Source organism: Copadichromis virginalis, linkage group LG18 (genome assembly GCF_057382275.1).
Source record: "Copadichromis virginalis isolate Kocher_CV1m ecotype Utaka linkage group LG18, C_Virginalis_male_GT1.1, whole genome shotgun sequence".
Taxonomy (NCBI): domain Eukaryota; kingdom Metazoa; phylum Chordata; class Actinopteri; order Cichliformes; family Cichlidae; genus Copadichromis; species Copadichromis virginalis.
This window is the reverse complement of record NC_140635.1, coordinates 3227968-3244124: the sequence shown is the minus strand read 5'-3', so window position 1 is coordinate 3244124 and position 16157 is coordinate 3227968. Positions and strand designations below refer to the sequence as shown.

The window sequence follows — 16157 nt, the reverse complement described above, 5'->3', positions numbered from 1 at the left end:
ACATTTATTATTCAGTAAATGTTCCAGCTTTCATCAGGAAACATTTAAAGTATTCTAACGTGAAGGTGTTTTATGTTGAAGGTCCAAAACACAACTTCCTGTTTATCCTTAATCAGCCGCTGCTGATGAAATAAAATTCCCTGGAGTCAAAATGGTTGATTTTCTGTTTTTTAAGGTTTTATTTTGTGTTTACAACATTTAGTAGAAAAATAAAAACTATAATAACCAAAGATTCAATTATGCTTCGATTATTATACTTTTAAAAGTTCAATAACAAGTCTTTATCTGCAACTCTGGCGCCATCTGGTGGTCAATCTGATTAATGGATTTGAATCATTGAGCTTAACAGAGAAATTCTTTAAGTTTATAAAAATCCCTCAAAGACATAAAAACATCCATTACAGGAAATGGAAAAATATGTTGGTTATAAATAGATGTGACGACATTTTTCGGTTTCCTGAGCCTCTCAGGTCCTTTTAGAGGAGTCGGACCTCGCCGGGTTTTTCGGGTCTAGGCTGCTGCGCTAGGCGAACAGCCCAGTGGCGGGCTCGGGGATGTTGGTGGCGTGCATGTCTCGCGTCATGTTGGACTTCTCCTTGAGTTTGGCCTGAAGCAGCGTGTGCTCCACCACGCCGATCCGCACGTCCATCTGAATGATCTCCTGCTTCAGCTTCGTCAGGCTCTGCTTGATTTTCACCACCGGAGCTGCAAAAGCAGAAGAAGAAGCGGAGAGGTCAGCACTGCGGCAGGGCCGGAGTCAAAACCGAGCACTGTGACCAGATTCACCTCACCTCCGTCAGACATGCTGCTGCCTTTCTCCTCCATCTCCTGTTTCACCTTCTCCAGCTCCTCGCTGATCTGAAACAAACAGAAGAATTTCAAATTAAAACACAAGAACAATTCTCACATATAAAGGTTCAAATAATAAGTAATAGTTATTATTATTAAATAAACTGAGGACAGTGAACTCTGATGTTTTATTATTATCAGCTTGCTTTTTTCACCTGCTGCTGTTAAAATGATTTTATTGATGAATTAAACGTGGTGCGTTCACTGACCTCGGCCAGCACTCTGGTTCTCTCCGTCACTCCTCCGCTGGCCTGCTGGTAGCGCTCTCTGGCCTGAAGGATGACAAGAGTTACTGAACTGACTGTTTCCACACATTCTGACATTGAGACAGTTTCAAACTGGAATTAACGTGAACTCAAACGTGTCGCGATGACGTGAATGAATCAGGAACGTTCAGCTCCGGGTTTACCTTGCTGAGTTTGGCCTGGGCGCTGCGGTACTCCTGGATCAGATGCTCCAGCTGGTTGTTGATGTACTTCTCTCTGCTGCTCACCTTCTCCAGCGTCTTCCCGATGTCCTCCTGCAGCTTGTCCAGGTGACTCTGCAGAGACGACGAAGAATGATGTCACGTTTAGTTTCACTCCATGAACTTATTTTGTTTTCATCTTTCTCCAGAACTGAAACAGTCCTCAGGACGTTTGTCTCTGTGGTTAATGGGAGATTCGCTGAACATGGAAACATCTGTTCCTTCTTCTTGTGTGATTTAGTTTATTTAATTAAAGCTGGCTGATTGATAATATTCTTTACGTGTGACTGAAATAAAATAATACTTCTTGTTTGTCCCGTCCGATGACAGTGAGAGGCTGCAGGGAGGACATAACATGATGATGAAGCGGGTCAGTGAACGCACCTTGGCCTCCTTGAGTGAGGACTGGATCCCGTCTCTGTGCTGGTGCATCTGGTCCACGTGGACCCTCCAGTCCTGCAGGACCAACACAGACCAGAGAGTGAGAGCCACTAACACTGACAGCCAACCAGAGAGCATGCTGGGAAACTGCAGGTAACCTTCAAAGCCTTCAGTCACTCATACAGAAACAAAAGCTTGTTACGATCACACTGGACGAGTGTGAAGCTCCGGCAGAGTGAAGCGTCTTTCACTTCATCTCACATCTGGCGGAAGCTCCGACACCTCAGGTGAGCGCCTACCTTGTTGTCGGTCCTGATGGTGACTTTGAGTTGCGGCAGGACTCGCTCCACCTCCAGGTTCCACTCTGTCGCGTCGACCGTCGACTCCAGGATCTCGTCGGGTTTGGAGGACGTCTCAGCTTCCTGCCAGAAAACAGACGCCGCGGCGAGTTCAAAGCTCGGAGCGAACGTGAAAGTGGAAATTATGATGTAATCTTATTCTGAGGTGATCTCACAGTGTGAGTGCTTCGTAACTTCAGAGCCTCCAGGTCCATCACGTTCTCCTCCTCCTCGTCCCCTTCGTCCTGGTCACACACAAAACAATCATGAGATGTGAAGACGATTCATGGCTCGACCCGCGCAGCGCTGAGCATTAAAAACACCCAAAATACGGTCATGACAATATATTCGATTATGATTTCTGCTCTAAAGTGTGATGGACTTTATAAAACGAGGGAAATATTTTGTAATAAAATACATGAAATTATGTTTTTAAAATAAAAGTGTGAGGATGTTTTATTTTGAAATCTGTTCCCTGATTTCCTCTCAGTGTTTGGTGATCTCTGACAGAGGTGCAGGAAACCACCGCAGTAAAAACAGATTCATCCTGTAAGTGTGCCGAACGGAAAAGAAGAGGAAGTTAGACGAATGCAGAACACCTACGATCAGCTCCTCCTCCACTTTCCTGAGCGTGAGCTCGGCGTCGTCCTCCACCACAGACTCTTCTTCTGTGTTTTCTGATGGGTAGTTTGTCCTGAAACAGAGACAGAAAGAAGTAAAAAAAACTTCTATAAACACAGAAGCAACAAAAGCAGCCTGACGAAAAGAAGAAAACAGACGGCATACTTCCTGAAGGTGAAGCCTCTCTTCCTGAGCGCCTCCTCAGCCAGTCGGTCCAGCACGAAGCAGACGTACTCGCCTGAGCCAGACTTCAGTTTGGAGGGCGGGAAGTCCACCTTAACACCCTGAAAAACAGAGGAGGAATTAAAAAAGCGTCAAACTCTTCTTGTTTAACGGAAGCTCCCGCCTTCGCACAATCGGTCAGATTTATCAAAGCACAAACAAACGAACTCCAGACATACCAAAGCTCATTTCCAGCTTCTAAACTCTTTCTGTGTGACTCACAAAGGCCCGCAGTTCTGCCAGGATGTTGGACACGGTGGCGTTGGGTTCGTCGTACTCCTGCGGCTCGGTAAACGGCCTCCCCGCCACATTGATGAGCCACGCTGCGATGATGGTGAACATGTAGAACTGCTCGCCGGGGTTAGACGCCAGGTATGGACTGGAGACGAAGTAATGCCTGCACGGAGAAAGCAGAGGGGACTGAAGGGTTTTCCTTCACTGTGCACACTCAAAAACATCAAATCAGCACAAACACTGGAAACAAGCCTGGATTTCATTTTATTTTTATGCAATACTTTGTCTGGGTTGATCGATCAATCAACAGAAAATAACAGAATAAAGATCAAGAACTGAAACGCTGCATTGTCCCAACAAATGAATTAATAGCAGAAGAGCACTCGTATCCTCCATCTTCTTGCTTCAGTCGCTCAGAAGTGAGGGTTGTAGGCGGCTCTCTCTCCACCACAACGGTCCAGTACAATGCCAAGGCCACACAAACCCTCAACATCATACTTGAACTCCATCACTCTCCTCCAACCAGAGGGATGAATGAACAACACAATCACGTATCTTTAGGACGTGTCTGTTTTTATCTCATTATATTTTTGTAAACGTATGACTAGTTACTACTAGTTACACACTTCGATTGTTTTTTTTCTGCTTCTAAATCCTAAAAAGGACACCGTACTTACATCCGAACTATGCGCTTCTTACCTGGACAGGTTCTTCATGTTGTGTTTGCCCAGAACCTCCTCCTCATAGTTGAGTGCATTCAGCTTCTCCAGCAGGCTCTCCATCACTGCGACCCCCCGGTAAGCCGCTCCGGGCCCTCGGTCCTCCTCGTCGCCGCGTCTGCCGTCCTCAGCCATCCTGCAAGTTTCACGTTTGCGTGGAAAATGTAAAAACCTAGCACCTTTAACAGATTGGCACTGCTAACCTGCTAGCGGTGTTTGTTTGGCTTCTGTTGTTAGGCAACCGAAAGCTAACCAGCTAAGCGGCTAGCTGACGTTAGCAGATAGCGACTTCGTTATAACATTTTAAACACTGGTTTAAACTCAGTCATTGGTCACATTTCTTTTATAAGCTGTATCAATATCCACAGTTTGGAGAAAAGGTGTACAAAATGAGTCTGAATCCTCTCAGTGCCGCGTTAGATGCTGCCGTTAGATTAGCTCCCTTTCTTTGTGTCGGCTAGAAAACATCGCAACAGCGACCTCCGCAGGCTGGAGTGTGAGCTTAAAAACGGAATTTCCAATATCCAAAGATTAAAAGCTCCCCCTAAACTGAATACACACACAACCTGGTGCCAAACACATTTTGCTTTTTCAAAACCACCTCTATAAATTCTCTATAGGCTCCTCTTGTTCATGTATATCTTTCATCTGTTTCTTTGTTAATTTCTATTTGTGTTATTTCAGTTATTATATTGTTTATAATGGATTGGATTTATATAGCGCTTTATAGGCACCCAAAGCGCTTTACAATACCACTATTCATTCACTCTCACATTCATACACTGGTGGAGGCAGCTACAGTTGTAGCCACAGCTGCCCTGGGGCAGACTGACAGAAGCCAGGCTGCCATATCGCGCCATCGGCCCCTCTGGCCAACAGTAGGGTAAAGTGTCTTGCCCAAGGACACAACGACCAGGACAGAGAGCCCAGGGATCGAACCGGCGACCTTCCGGTTACAGATGCGATTCCCAACCCCCTGAGCCACGGTCACCCGGTACTGTACTGGTGTACAGTATGACAGCATCTAAGGCAGGGTGGGGGAAGGATAGGATATGTAATAAAAGGATAGAAATGCACAATATATCGCCAACTGCTGCACCTGGAACACAAAAAGGAGAAAATACGCAGCTACATAAACTATCAATCTTCTCGTGGTTTTTGAGAGACAGAGTGTGAGTGAGAGTGTGTGTGTCTTTGTCACAAATGTACTTGATAATGAGGGTGGGAAACTGCAATAACATCCCAGGAGCCAGAGGCAGACAGAGATCGATCCGAGCCCCCAAGCGTACCAAAGGCCACACATCTCAGCGACATCCGCCCATCCCAGCAGGAGGCGGAGGGAGGAAGGCCCCTAATGGGGTGCCAAAGGGCGAGAGAGCCCCCACTACAGTCCGGCCATGAGCCGAGAACAGGGTCCCAGGGCTCCACCCAGGTACTGGGCACCTGTGCGGTTCTTGGGCATATCATTAATTTACCTCGTTAAATTAATAATATGCATTATTCATGACATGGATGTGAAATTTCACAGCCTAGAAATGACCATGCAGCCTCACACAGAACAAAAACAAGATTTTATTGAACCATCTCACATGTGAACCTGTACAAATTCGTACTTTTTCCCATCAAGCCTAATTTCACGGGCACAGTTTTTCCAGCAGATGTTTCAGGCCTTTGTCTTCTTACCTGTGTGACATTGCATGTGAAGTTTTAATGTTATTTCCTTTTTGTACCTTTTCCCACAGGTGTTACACACGAGCTTCTGATCAGCTGTGTTTTCACGTGCCCTTTTAAAGCTCTCAGGCCTTTAGATTTTCTCCCACAGCTGTTGCGAGTGTACGGTCTCTCCCCTGTGTGTCTGGCGTTATGCCTTTTAAATGAGGACACGGTTTTCAGTGTTTTTCCACAGGTGTTGCAGCGATACAGCTTCTCACCTGTGAAGGTTTTGGTTTTCAGAGCCAAATCAGAATCTGTGCTGAGATCAATGACTTTAACAGGGGCCGTGTTTGGCTGCTCATGGGCAGGAGGACCCAAACATGGCTGAACCGTAACAGCGTCAGTCTCCTCATTCTGTACGAGCTGCTCTCCCTGGTGACTGAGAGCGACTGCTGCCTGCTCCTCTGTAATCTGTGGAGGCTCTGGGTCCTTCTGGTCTGGGCTGAAGTTCCATTCCTGGTTAAAGACCTGCTGGTCTGTGAGAATCTCCTTGTCATCACAGACATGCTGCTGTGGCAAATCTGCAGGAACAAACCACAGGTTACTAATGAGATGACGGAAAACTTCTCACGAGCAGGTAAACTGTTACAGGTATGACACGATGATGGCCCCGAGACCACTAAGTAAATATGTCAGGTAACTTGTTAGGTAGCTGCTGGGCTGTTAACGTGTTTCCACCAATCATGTTTATGATTCAACACATGAAGCAAACAGGCTGAAGAGGAAAAAGTCAGTCATGCAGAACTCAACAGCGCAAGTGTTTCACTCATATCTGAGATTAAAACTGGACGCATGCGACTATTTAGGAGCACGTCTGCAAATATACTTACCTGCCACTTCATTAGTTACACCCTGCTAACCCTGTTTTGCCTTCAGAACTACTTTAAGTCTTTATTAGATTTTGGTCCATTTTTACATCACATCAGCACACTGAGCTGATAAAGGGACAGACTGGGTCAGCGTCAGTCCTCAGGTAGGCTGCGGTGTTTAACCGATGCTCAGCTGGTACTGAGAAGCCCAAAGTGTGCCAAGAAACTATCCCCCACACCTTCACACCACCAACAGCCTGACCCACCGATAAAAGGCAGGATGGATCCATGCTTTCATGTTGATTACGCCAAACTCTGACTCAGAATAAGACATGGTGTTTAACTCTCACCATTATGACTAAAAATAACAGGTTTTTTTTTTTTTTAGAATTAGTAGAAACAAACAAGTATTTGTGTGGATGCAGAAGTACAAATTACAGAGTCTAGCTCGTTGTTGGCTTTCCTGATGGTAAAGAGGTCGGTTGGTGTCCTAATAATCAGATAGATTTTATTTCATACTTAACCCCTTCAAACTTTTTTTTTTTCTGCTCTTGCTCTTGACGAAGGCGGTCGCACTTTTCTCCTCTCCTCCTCCCCCTCAGCTTCCCTGCTTAGCCTCTTATGTCCTTGTCTAGTCTCGTGTTTTTTTGTATTACTTTTCCCTGGAACACTCTCTCACAGTCTGTTCTCTAAAACGGATACCCCCTTCGGCGCCAGCTGCGGTCGCAAGGCTGGAGGCGACAAAAACACCCTGATAACGACTGTGTTTAGTCTGTTCCTTCCCATTCCATGCATCCCCCCCTCTCTTTCCAAACGCCTTCGATGCTTGTTCCCTCCTGGGAACACGGCGGGTCTGAGCCCGCGCTGGATGGTAGCGCTGGGCAGGATGGCTGCTGTGTTTGCTTCGGATGACTCCTCACCCCCCACCCGACCCTGTGGCTGGTCACGTGTTCCATAATGTTGTGTTGTGGACATTTATGTGCTTTTTTGTGCAGAGGAGTTTTTTTGTTTCCTGTTCTCATGCTGTCCTCCCAGGAGCCCAGCATCAGTAGAGGTCTCTTTTTTTCCTCTTGTACTTTCCCATTGTAGTGTACATTTCAGTGTTTTTTTCTGTAACGCTACCGATCTCCGACCTGCATCCCCATATGATGTCTGTGTTGTGTGTGTAAGGTCGGGGGGGGGGGGTCCTATTTCACTGCAGGGCAACCTGCACGTGGCGAATAAAGCCTTGATTGATTGACAGATTGATTGAAACAGTCTGATGCTATTAGCACTCAGAGTTAGCTGTGTTAGCCCCGTTAGCCTATCTGATTTACATCTATGTGTATGTTTTTTTGTGGTGTTAAAAAGACGCACCTATCCTGTAGAGCTTCACCACGGGGTTCCAGGTGCTGTCCAGACGTCTGTGCTGATGGTTGAGTTCTACCTCATTGTCAGCGCTCTTATTAATAACTTCTAATGTTTCTTTGGATGTGGAATTAACAAACATGAAAATATCAGAACTGTTAGAGAGGGGCTGGTCACTTTCTGGTTGTGGTTCACTTTCTTCACAAGTTGGTGTCATCATAATAGCATCATTCTCCTGCTTCAGTGCAAACTGCCCTCCTTCCTGATTGATGCAGACTTCCTTTTCTTCCACTTTAATCTGTGGAGCCTTCAGGTCCTCCTGGCCCCGACTGGAATTCCTCTCCTGGTCACAGACATGCTGGTCTGTGAAAATCTCCGTCTGAACGCCGACGTGCTCCTGTGCAAGATCTGCTGGGACAAAGAACAGAAACACAGGTTACTCATGTAAGGGCAGAAAAACATCTACTGTACATTACATAAGTGATGGTGCCTAAAAATGCCCTCTTGGTCTTAAAAGGCCTAAAGTGTGCCAAGAAAATATCTCCTATATCATCACAACACCACCTGGTGTGCTTTTCTGCTGCTGTAGTTCATCTCAATTAAGGTCAAGCTTTTGTGTATTTAGAGATGCAGATCTGGAGTTGTGAAACAGTCAGACCATCCAGGTCTCTTCCTCATCCTAATAGTATCTCTGTTTGAACTTCAGCAGGTCATTTCTTCCATGCCTAAGTGCACTGTCTAGATAGTTGTGTTACCAAGCAGTCAAAGCCAGCACACACATTATTTTTCCAGAATAGATGTAAAAACTGTTCTTCGGTTTATGATGACCATGTTTGGATCATGATTTGGACATTTAGACATATGGCTCACCCCAACGGATCCACAGTATTAACTGCAGATACACTAATTACCAATATTTAGTTATGAAACAGTAAGTAACGGTTATTAATAAAGTGTTTTCACAGACACGGAGTCACTAATGCTGCACAACACAATAATTAAAAACAACGAGAAATACAGTTAACAGGAATGCAAAACCAAGAAAACAGATAACCATTATATCAATGAGAAGCACAACAGAAAACCTCGCGAAGCAAAAAGACTTTTAACTGAGTCCATACAGTGGGAGATTCTTCCAGAGCAGTGGTCCCAGAGGCTGGAGAAAGGCTCCGACTCAAAGGAGGAACAAAGACTGTGAGCAGCATCGTGTTTCATAAGAAAGTGAGATAAACAGTCGGAAGCTTGTTCACTTAGAGCTCTAAATGTAAATACAAGAATTTCTGGAGATTTCTGCAGAATCTGCAGTAGGATTGTTGCTGGTGCTGGACATGGTCTGTGGCTTGCTGCTGAAAGATTGGAGATAAGCAGGTTGGGTACAAAAGTTGAAAGAAGATGGGCCCTAAAAAGTGGTTGGCTATCACAGTACTATACCTAATAAAGTGGCAATGGATGTTCCTAGTAAAGTTGCCAGGAGTGACCCTGTGCACTGGTGTACTTAATAAAGTGACCGAGGAAGCAGGTGTACCTATAAAAGTGGCACACATGATGTGCTTCATCAGCTGCCCAGTGATTTGAGGTGAAACAGGATAAATATTTCAGCCAATCACCGAAAGATAGGCAGCAGATCCAAATCAGCCAATCAGATAATGACATGCACCTGTGTCAGAGGAGAGCAGTGTGTTGCCATGGTGATGGCATAGGCCAACTGCCTGTGAAATGGGTTTGGTACTGCTATCACAAAACGACTCATAAAATCCAAACAATAAATCATGTCAGGCTGATTTAAAAAGTGTGAGAATCCCAAGAAGCTCTTCTACACTGATGTACATTCTAGTAGGCCTGGTGTTAAAAGTGTGGCCGGGGGAGCGAGAGAAAAACAGGGTGTTCTGCGTTTTCTCTAAAAACCTTCATGAAATTATTAGTCGTTAACTGGGCATTGGGAAAGCACTCCTCTTGTTCAAACGCCTCCAGTCTAAGAAAGCATACACCTGTTGGCTTTGATGGAGACGTTGTTGGAAAGAAAACACATTTTCCTACGATTTGATTGTTAAATGGTGGCTGTAGAGTGAAAAGTGTGCGCGCGTTGGCAGGTGGAAGCTGATGTTTTTCATTAAACTTGTGTGTCTGGTTACTCTGGCCTTCCCGTTCACTTTAACGGATTTTTCAACAAACGGCGGGAAAATTTTGAAAGAATAAAAATCAATAACGAGCCTTTTTTCGTACAGTAACGTGTTCTGGTGACGCTGCTGTACATATGTGCCTGACACGAGCTTCTAGTTTGTTCTTCGCGCTCTCAGGTCTTCGTCCGTTAGCCTCTCTGCCCGTCCGCTGCTGGCTGTTAGCTCTCCCCCTCCCTCTCTCTCTCTCTCTCTGGGTTCAAACACACTCCAGTCGCACAGTCTGACTCACCTGTCCGCTGGAGCTTTAACACGGGGTTCCAGGTGATGTCCTGCAGTTCGCGCTGACGCTCGTACTGGACGATGTTTTTTTCAAACTCTGAGGAGATATCTTCAGCAGCAGCCGTCAGTCTGTCCCTGATAAACTCTCTCAGATGTTGAATTGAAGCCATTGCTGCTTCAACAGGTGAAATTTCCACCTACAGTAAGACACTGCGCTGGCTCTACCAGTAAAACTACTCAATGGAGGTTCTTCTTCTTCTGGATTTGGATTTTTATTTATTTTATTTTTTGGGGGTGGGGGGGGGGGGGGGGGTGGAGGGGTTGCTCCCTGCTGTCAGAAAAACTGACATAAACGTTCGTTATCGCCCCCTACCGGCCGGTTTTAGTTCCAGGCGAAAACAAACTTTCATTAACAGGTCATAGTGTTTCTCCAGTCAGAGATCATTTCTTACTAGGATGTTAGGAGGCTTTGGAGTTTTGGAGAGAGTTTAAGTCATCTTGATTAAAAAGATCCTTGTTTTCAACGTCTCAGCCTTACTGTGGCAAACTGAACAGCTGTAAAACAATCACAGGTGGACAGCAAGTCTCATTAGATGAGCTGTATCATTGTGCCGTCTTAAGGAAGTATGGCCTGTTGTTGCTGAGAACACCCTCTTTATTCTGATTGTGACTGGTGGTTGGGACCAGGTTCCTGGTTCTAATATGTTCTCTCTGGGTACTCTGGCTTCCTCCCACACTTGTAAGCTGTGCATGGGTTAACTGGTGAGTGTAAGTTAGCCATGCATGAATGTCTGTCTGTCTCTGTCACCTGTCCAGGATGAACCTCACCTCTTGCTCAGTGAGGGCTGGGAGCGCAGGAAAATCAATGTTTCTGTTATTTTACAGTTTATCTATGATGTAATAATATGCTGTAATAAATTTTCTGTTCTTTATTATTATATAGTGAATATGAATGTTAAAATATTTTATTATTACTTTATTATTAGTTTATAAAATCTGTTGAAAAAAGGGTCAGAAGCTGCTGTTCTTATATCATTCTCAGTCTGTTTTAAAATTTCTTTCCTACGTTATAAATATTAAACTCTAAAAACCTTGTGACCTTCTGCAGTGGAGCACCTTATGTGTGTGTTTGTGTGTGAATAATTCATACCGCCTTGCTCCCTGTGAGGCAGCAGGCAGAGCGTGGAGAGAGGGGGGGTGTTTGTTTCATCTGCATGCTGCTCCCTGTCTGTCAGCAGCACACAGGTGGAGCTCCCCGGTGACCGGGTTTGATGGACAGGCGTGCTGACTGCCTGCTGCATCGCTGATGACGCTCAGCGAGCCGCAGCTTCACGCCATCGACCTGAGGAATAAAACCCTGCAACACAGAGGGGCCGGTGTTTATTCTGATGGGATACAATACGAGTGTACAAACAATACCCACGTCCCACAGATGTGTTCAGTGCTGAAGACAAAGTGTGAGGTTCTTACATTTCTGTGGAAATCAGAGGAAAGTAAAATCAGGCAGATTTATGTAGCTCCTTTATCCTTTCATTAAAATCCAGCATTTTACATTTTAAAAGCATGATTGAATAAACTCTCAAAATTTCTCCTACAACAAATTTCGGGTAAAAACATTCCTGCATCCTGACTTATCCACGCAAACATCTGCAGCTTATTTCTGTTTGGGTTTAAAGGATGAGATCAGAAAAAAAGCCATTAAACATTTTTTTTTCTGTCCCGTTTGGCTCTTTTGCCATCAGAATTGTTGTCTAAAGGCAAAGAAAGATGCCCAACGGATTTACTTTACCAAACTGACCATCCCAGCCTTGCCGTAATGGTCCATTTGATTCACCTTTTATTGTTTATTTTATTTTCACTTACTGAATACGGGACAGACTTGACTGGGGGAAAGAAGGGGAGAAAGAAAGAGGGAAAGAGAAACAGCTGAGAAGAGGGACGGGGGAGAAGGGCAAAAAACAAAAACCAACAGAACGGGCAGAGAAAAAAAAATGCATATATCAATCACCTGGATCACCTGCTGAGAAAGAAAAAAGAAAACAAGCAGAAGAGAACAAGAGTAATAGAATAAACAACATCACAGTGATATATGGGAATATGACAGTAAATACTAAATATTAAACATTATTGTGCAGCACATAAGATCGACAGAACACAGTGTGCTTTGAGGTAGGAGCCAAAAAGGGTGTAGTTTGTGAGTGTGATCACCCGTGTGTACACCTGTGAGCATGGACGCGCTTGTTTTTTGTTTTTAAAAGGTTCCTTCATGTAATGATCTGCTAGAGGGTGTGGGGGGACCACAGCCCCGTCCTCCAGGGCATGAAGCAGGTATGGAGGAGATCAAAACTCCAGACATCCAGAGGCCCCCAGAACACAAGAGACCAAGGAAGACCAACAGAGGGGCAGCCGCGCCACTGTCCCAGAAAGAGCTGAGGAGAGTCCCAGATGAGGGCTCACTCAGCAGCCGCGGAGCAGAAGCCAGGGGGAGTTGCAGTGATGCGCCCGTGAGCTCCGCCGGCAGCCAGCCGTGCCTGAGTGACCGAGCCCCAGGCCAAGAGGCCGGGGGCACCCCACCTCCGAAGTGGCCCGAGCGAGCCCCAGGCTCCAGGCCCCGATAAGCGGCCGCCAAGGAGTGAGCCGGTGTGTACCCGGGCGCCCATCCCCAGACACAAAGAACCACCAACGCACCGACGTCTGAGGGAGTCCGCCACTGGCAGGGGAAGTGGTGGTGGGTGGAGATAGGCCTCCAAACCTTGGAGGGCCTGAGATGTCCCCAGAGAGGTGGCGTCTGATACCCAACCTGACATATAGACACAGACATACAGGCACACACAGATACAAACATCCATTCCCACCCTCATGCTCTCATTGATGAGCACCAGGCCATTAAACATTAAACACAACCTTTAACAATAAAATTTATTCAATATGACAAAACAAATAATAAAAAAGCAATATATGACTGAGCTGATGGTAAATAAATAAAAATGCAATAAAACAATAAAAAAGTAACATGAATAAAAAAATAAAAGTAATGTAAATAAAAAATCAGCTGGTAATACAAAGTCTGAAAAGGCAAAAATGTACATGAAATACAAAGAAATGAAAATTTAAATCCTCCCAAAAATCAAAAATAAAATACATTTTTAGTAAAAAACAATCTAAACAAATTATAGTTAAAAGCATGTAAAAAGTTTAACATAATTAAATGACTCTAAGGAAAAAGCTGCAGTTCCTCTAACATCCACTTGAGGCTCCAGCAGTGAGTCGGTCCCCATAAACACCGATGTTCACAGCTGATACAAGAACAGGTTGTGTCTCTGTGGATAACTTCCTGCCTAACAACAGCACAGTGGGGATTTTGTCAAGTGCTAACCTTTGTAATAGGCCTCATGGTCACTTTGATTGACAGGTGGCTCTATGTGCAAGGCTTCACTACCACTGCCTTGAGTTTCATTAGTCTGTTAATTAACACTAATGAGCAGTTCTGTGTGCCGTACAGTGTAAATATGGTCGGCTCTGGCTCCAGGAATACAACCCACAGTGGTTCATCTTTTTTATACAGTCTTATTTGAATGGCTGCAGGTTTTAGTCACTTTAAAGAGTTTCTGTATAAGAATCACGCCTGTAAATGATCAAATGATTAATTCAGCAATTTCTGATTAATTAACTGCTGCTAAATTCAGAATCATATGGAAAATTAACCTCAGCACTTAATTGTCCGGAGCCTCTGAGCTGCAGTTATAATGAATCTCCTCCAGAAGAGGAGTGTTTGCACAGGCTTCACCTCTGCTCTGGTGTGATTAGAGGCCCTCTGCAGCCAGGCGGCATGTCAGCCTGGCCTCCTCCTCTGGGTTTGCCAGCACTGGATGGAGGAGTAATTGGGAGGAGAGGCAGAGGTGGATCCGTGGCTTAACCCGAGCGAGGCGGTAATGAGCGGCGGCTGCCGGGAGGCCTCGCCTGAGGGCCAGCATGAAGCTTATCAGCCTACTAGACGTCATTCAGAAAGCCTATTTATGCCTTTCTGGTCAGAAATAACCGCTATCCGAGCGTCATTACTTCACTGCATATTATGTAAAAGGGTGATAGGTGACTGCAGTAAATGACTGTGTGGGGGCTGATGCGGTTGTCAGGGTCCTGAGGGTGATTTGTCTGACCTTGTAAGGCATCTCTACCTGTCACATCACGTTGGGCTGCAAGTTTTTCTTCCCTCTCATGCGAATGCTGTCTGTTTACCTTGAGCTGCACCTCCCTGACATTAAACAGCTGCTCTAATGAAGACTTATTTTAGTAAACAGAGATTTCTTAGCAGCTCGTTTGGGTTTCAGCCAGTCAGACACAAATTTGTTCTGAAATAACTGCAGAGGAGAAATGTGCAGCCTGTACGCTCGAAATTCTGCTCAATAAGCAGCACAAAATGAACTTAAAGTATCCAAAACTTTGTCATATTTTACTGTTACATAATTATTCATGAGTATATCACGTTAATGTTGCAGCTGGAGATGGTTTCTAATGATTTCATCTGTAATAATTTTACCGTGCAGGATGACACGATGCCTGTTCAAATCATCTCAGACCGGTTTCCAGGGAGTTCAGCCTCCACAGGCACCAGGCCTCCGTCAGCTCCTTCAGGATGTGGTGGAACAGAGATTTCCATCATGGACGTGAAGTGATGCTGTCATGTGAGTACAGACCAGGAGCTCTATGTTGAGAACACTTGGTGTTGAAATGTGCTGCAGTGTAGTTCAGCTCTGTGTCCTCGCTCCGTCTTTCATCCCCGTCACTTTACATGTTCAGGAAACTGCTCGGATATTTACCTGCATGATTTACACACCCGTGCGCAGTAAATAGAAGCTGAACACTGGGCCTTAAAATAGTTTCTATCAGGTCATCTATCTATCGTAAGTTAAGGTGAAATGAATCATAAACCATATTATTAAACTATGTGACAGCTTTGTTACATGTTCTGCATGACAGACGTATTTTTTCCTGCATTTGAAGGTCAAAATAAACATTATTATAGAAATGAAAGCTTAGTACAAACCTGTCCAGAATCCTGTTATGAAATAAACCAATTTTTTTAATCAATGAATTTATTGATAAGCACATTTAAAAACAACACAGGTTGACCAAAGTGCTGTACAAAGTAAAACGTAGAACTAACACACATAGAGAACAAAAGAAAAACTCAGTCACAATTAAAAGCAGGTGAGTAAATATGAGTTTTCAGACGGGTTTTAAAGAAATCGAGTGTTGGAGAGGCAGACTATTCCAAAGTTTGGGCGCAGCAATCCCAAAGGCCTGGCCTCCTCCAACGTTTAGTCTGCTTCAGTCAGAAGCAACTTATCGGCTGACCTCATAGTTCTGAGTATTTTTAGTTAGAAGATCAGAGAGGCAGAGCTAATCCATTTAAACAAGCAATAAAATCTTAAAATCAGTTCTATAACGTACAGGAAGCGTAAACGAGCCAAAACTGGGGAAATGTGGTGGTGTTTATGAGTGACTGTGAAGAGTCGGCTGCAGCACGCTGAACAAGCTGAATATGAGAGAGCAGAGCCTGGCTCACACCAACATATACACTATTACAGTCGTCAAGCCTGATATACTGATCCCAAACAAAAACCACATCCGTAATATGAAGCGTCTGCTGAATGAGGCCACGATGTTTCCTCCGACACCTCAGAAGGATTCAGATTTAAAAACTGGCACAAACAGAAGATTATTTAAAATTAGACTTTAACAACTCCGACAGAGAAAAAAATAATATATGGATGAAATCAAATTCACATCACATATATGTGAAGAAAAGCACGTCTGAGTATCAAGAAACAAAAAAAAGTTAAAAAAAAGATGACAATAATAGCAATAATAATGATGGGCAGTGATAACCACATTAAGTGTGTGCTGCAGCGTGAAGCTGCTCTCCTCTCCTGGTTTTCTGCATCACGCAGACGACAACAGCACAAAGCATCAGCTGCAGGCCGCTGAGCAGCATCCACCTGACTCTGTAGAAGGTGGAGTAAACTCCAAAGGGCTCTCTGTAGACCAGCAGAGTCGTC

General features: G+C 44.7%; 2 protein-coding genes across 4 annotated transcripts; both read right to left on the bottom strand.

The window, feature by feature from the left end:
• Nucleotides 1-155: 155 nt before the first annotated feature.
• ift57 (intraflagellar transport 57 homolog (Chlamydomonas)) lies at nt 156-4393 on the bottom strand. Its single transcript, XM_085440128.1, has 11 exons — nt 3811-4393; nt 3100-3274; nt 2821-2939; nt 2638-2728; nt 2211-2279; nt 1996-2118; nt 1700-1771; nt 1259-1390; nt 1059-1121; nt 792-858; nt 156-705 (listed from the first exon to the last, which is right to left on the bottom strand). Exons 1-11 carry the CDS (start codon nt 3963-3965, stop codon nt 524-526), a joined length of 1248 nt encoding a protein of 415 aa, XP_085296254.1. The 5' UTR covers nt 3966-4393; the 3' UTR covers nt 156-523.
• A 989-nt stretch (nt 4394-5382) lies between these two features.
• Nucleotides 5383-10403, bottom strand: LOC146686941 (uncharacterized). Of its 3 annotated transcripts, none has more exons than XM_085440137.1 (3): nt 10109-10403; nt 7709-8107; nt 5383-6064 (listed from the first exon to the last, which is right to left on the bottom strand). In XM_085440137.1, exons 1-3 carry the CDS (start codon nt 10266-10268, stop codon nt 5544-5546), a joined length of 1080 nt encoding a protein of 359 aa, XP_085296263.1. In that variant the 5' UTR covers nt 10269-10403; the 3' UTR covers nt 5383-5543. The 3 variants fall into 3 exon arrangements, with proteins under 3 accessions (XP_085296263.1, XP_085296264.1, XP_085296265.1); XM_085440138.1 differs by lacking the exon at nt 10109-10403 and adding an exon at nt 9911-10069; XM_085440139.1 differs by lacking the exon at nt 10109-10403 and adding an exon at nt 9923-10069.
• Between the last annotated feature and the right edge of the window lie 5754 nt (nt 10404-16157).

Coding starts and splice junctions, on each gene's coding strand:
- ift57 (XM_085440128.1), bottom strand. CDS start 3,965: ATGGCTGAGGACGGCAGACGCGGCGACGAGGAGGACCGAGGGCCCGGA. Junction 2,729..2,820: donor AGAGGCTTCACCTTCAGGAA/GTATGCCGTCTG, acceptor TCTCTGTTTCAG/GACAAACTACCCATCAGAAA. Junction 706..791: donor CAGCAGCATGTCTGACGGAG/GTGAGGTGAATC, acceptor CTGCTTTTGCAG/CTCCGGTGGTGAAAATCAAG.
- LOC146686941 (XM_085440137.1), bottom strand. CDS start 10,268: ATGGCTTCAATTCAACATCTGAGAGAGTTTATCAGGGACAGACTGACG. Junction 8,108..10,108: donor GTTAAAGCTCCAGCGGACAG/GTGAGTCAGACT, acceptor TTGTCCCAGCAG/ATCTTGCACAGGAGCACGTC. Junction 6,065..7,708: donor GGTGAAGCTCTACAGGATAG/GTGCGTCTTTTT, acceptor TTGTTCCTGCAG/ATTTGCCACAGCAGCATGTC.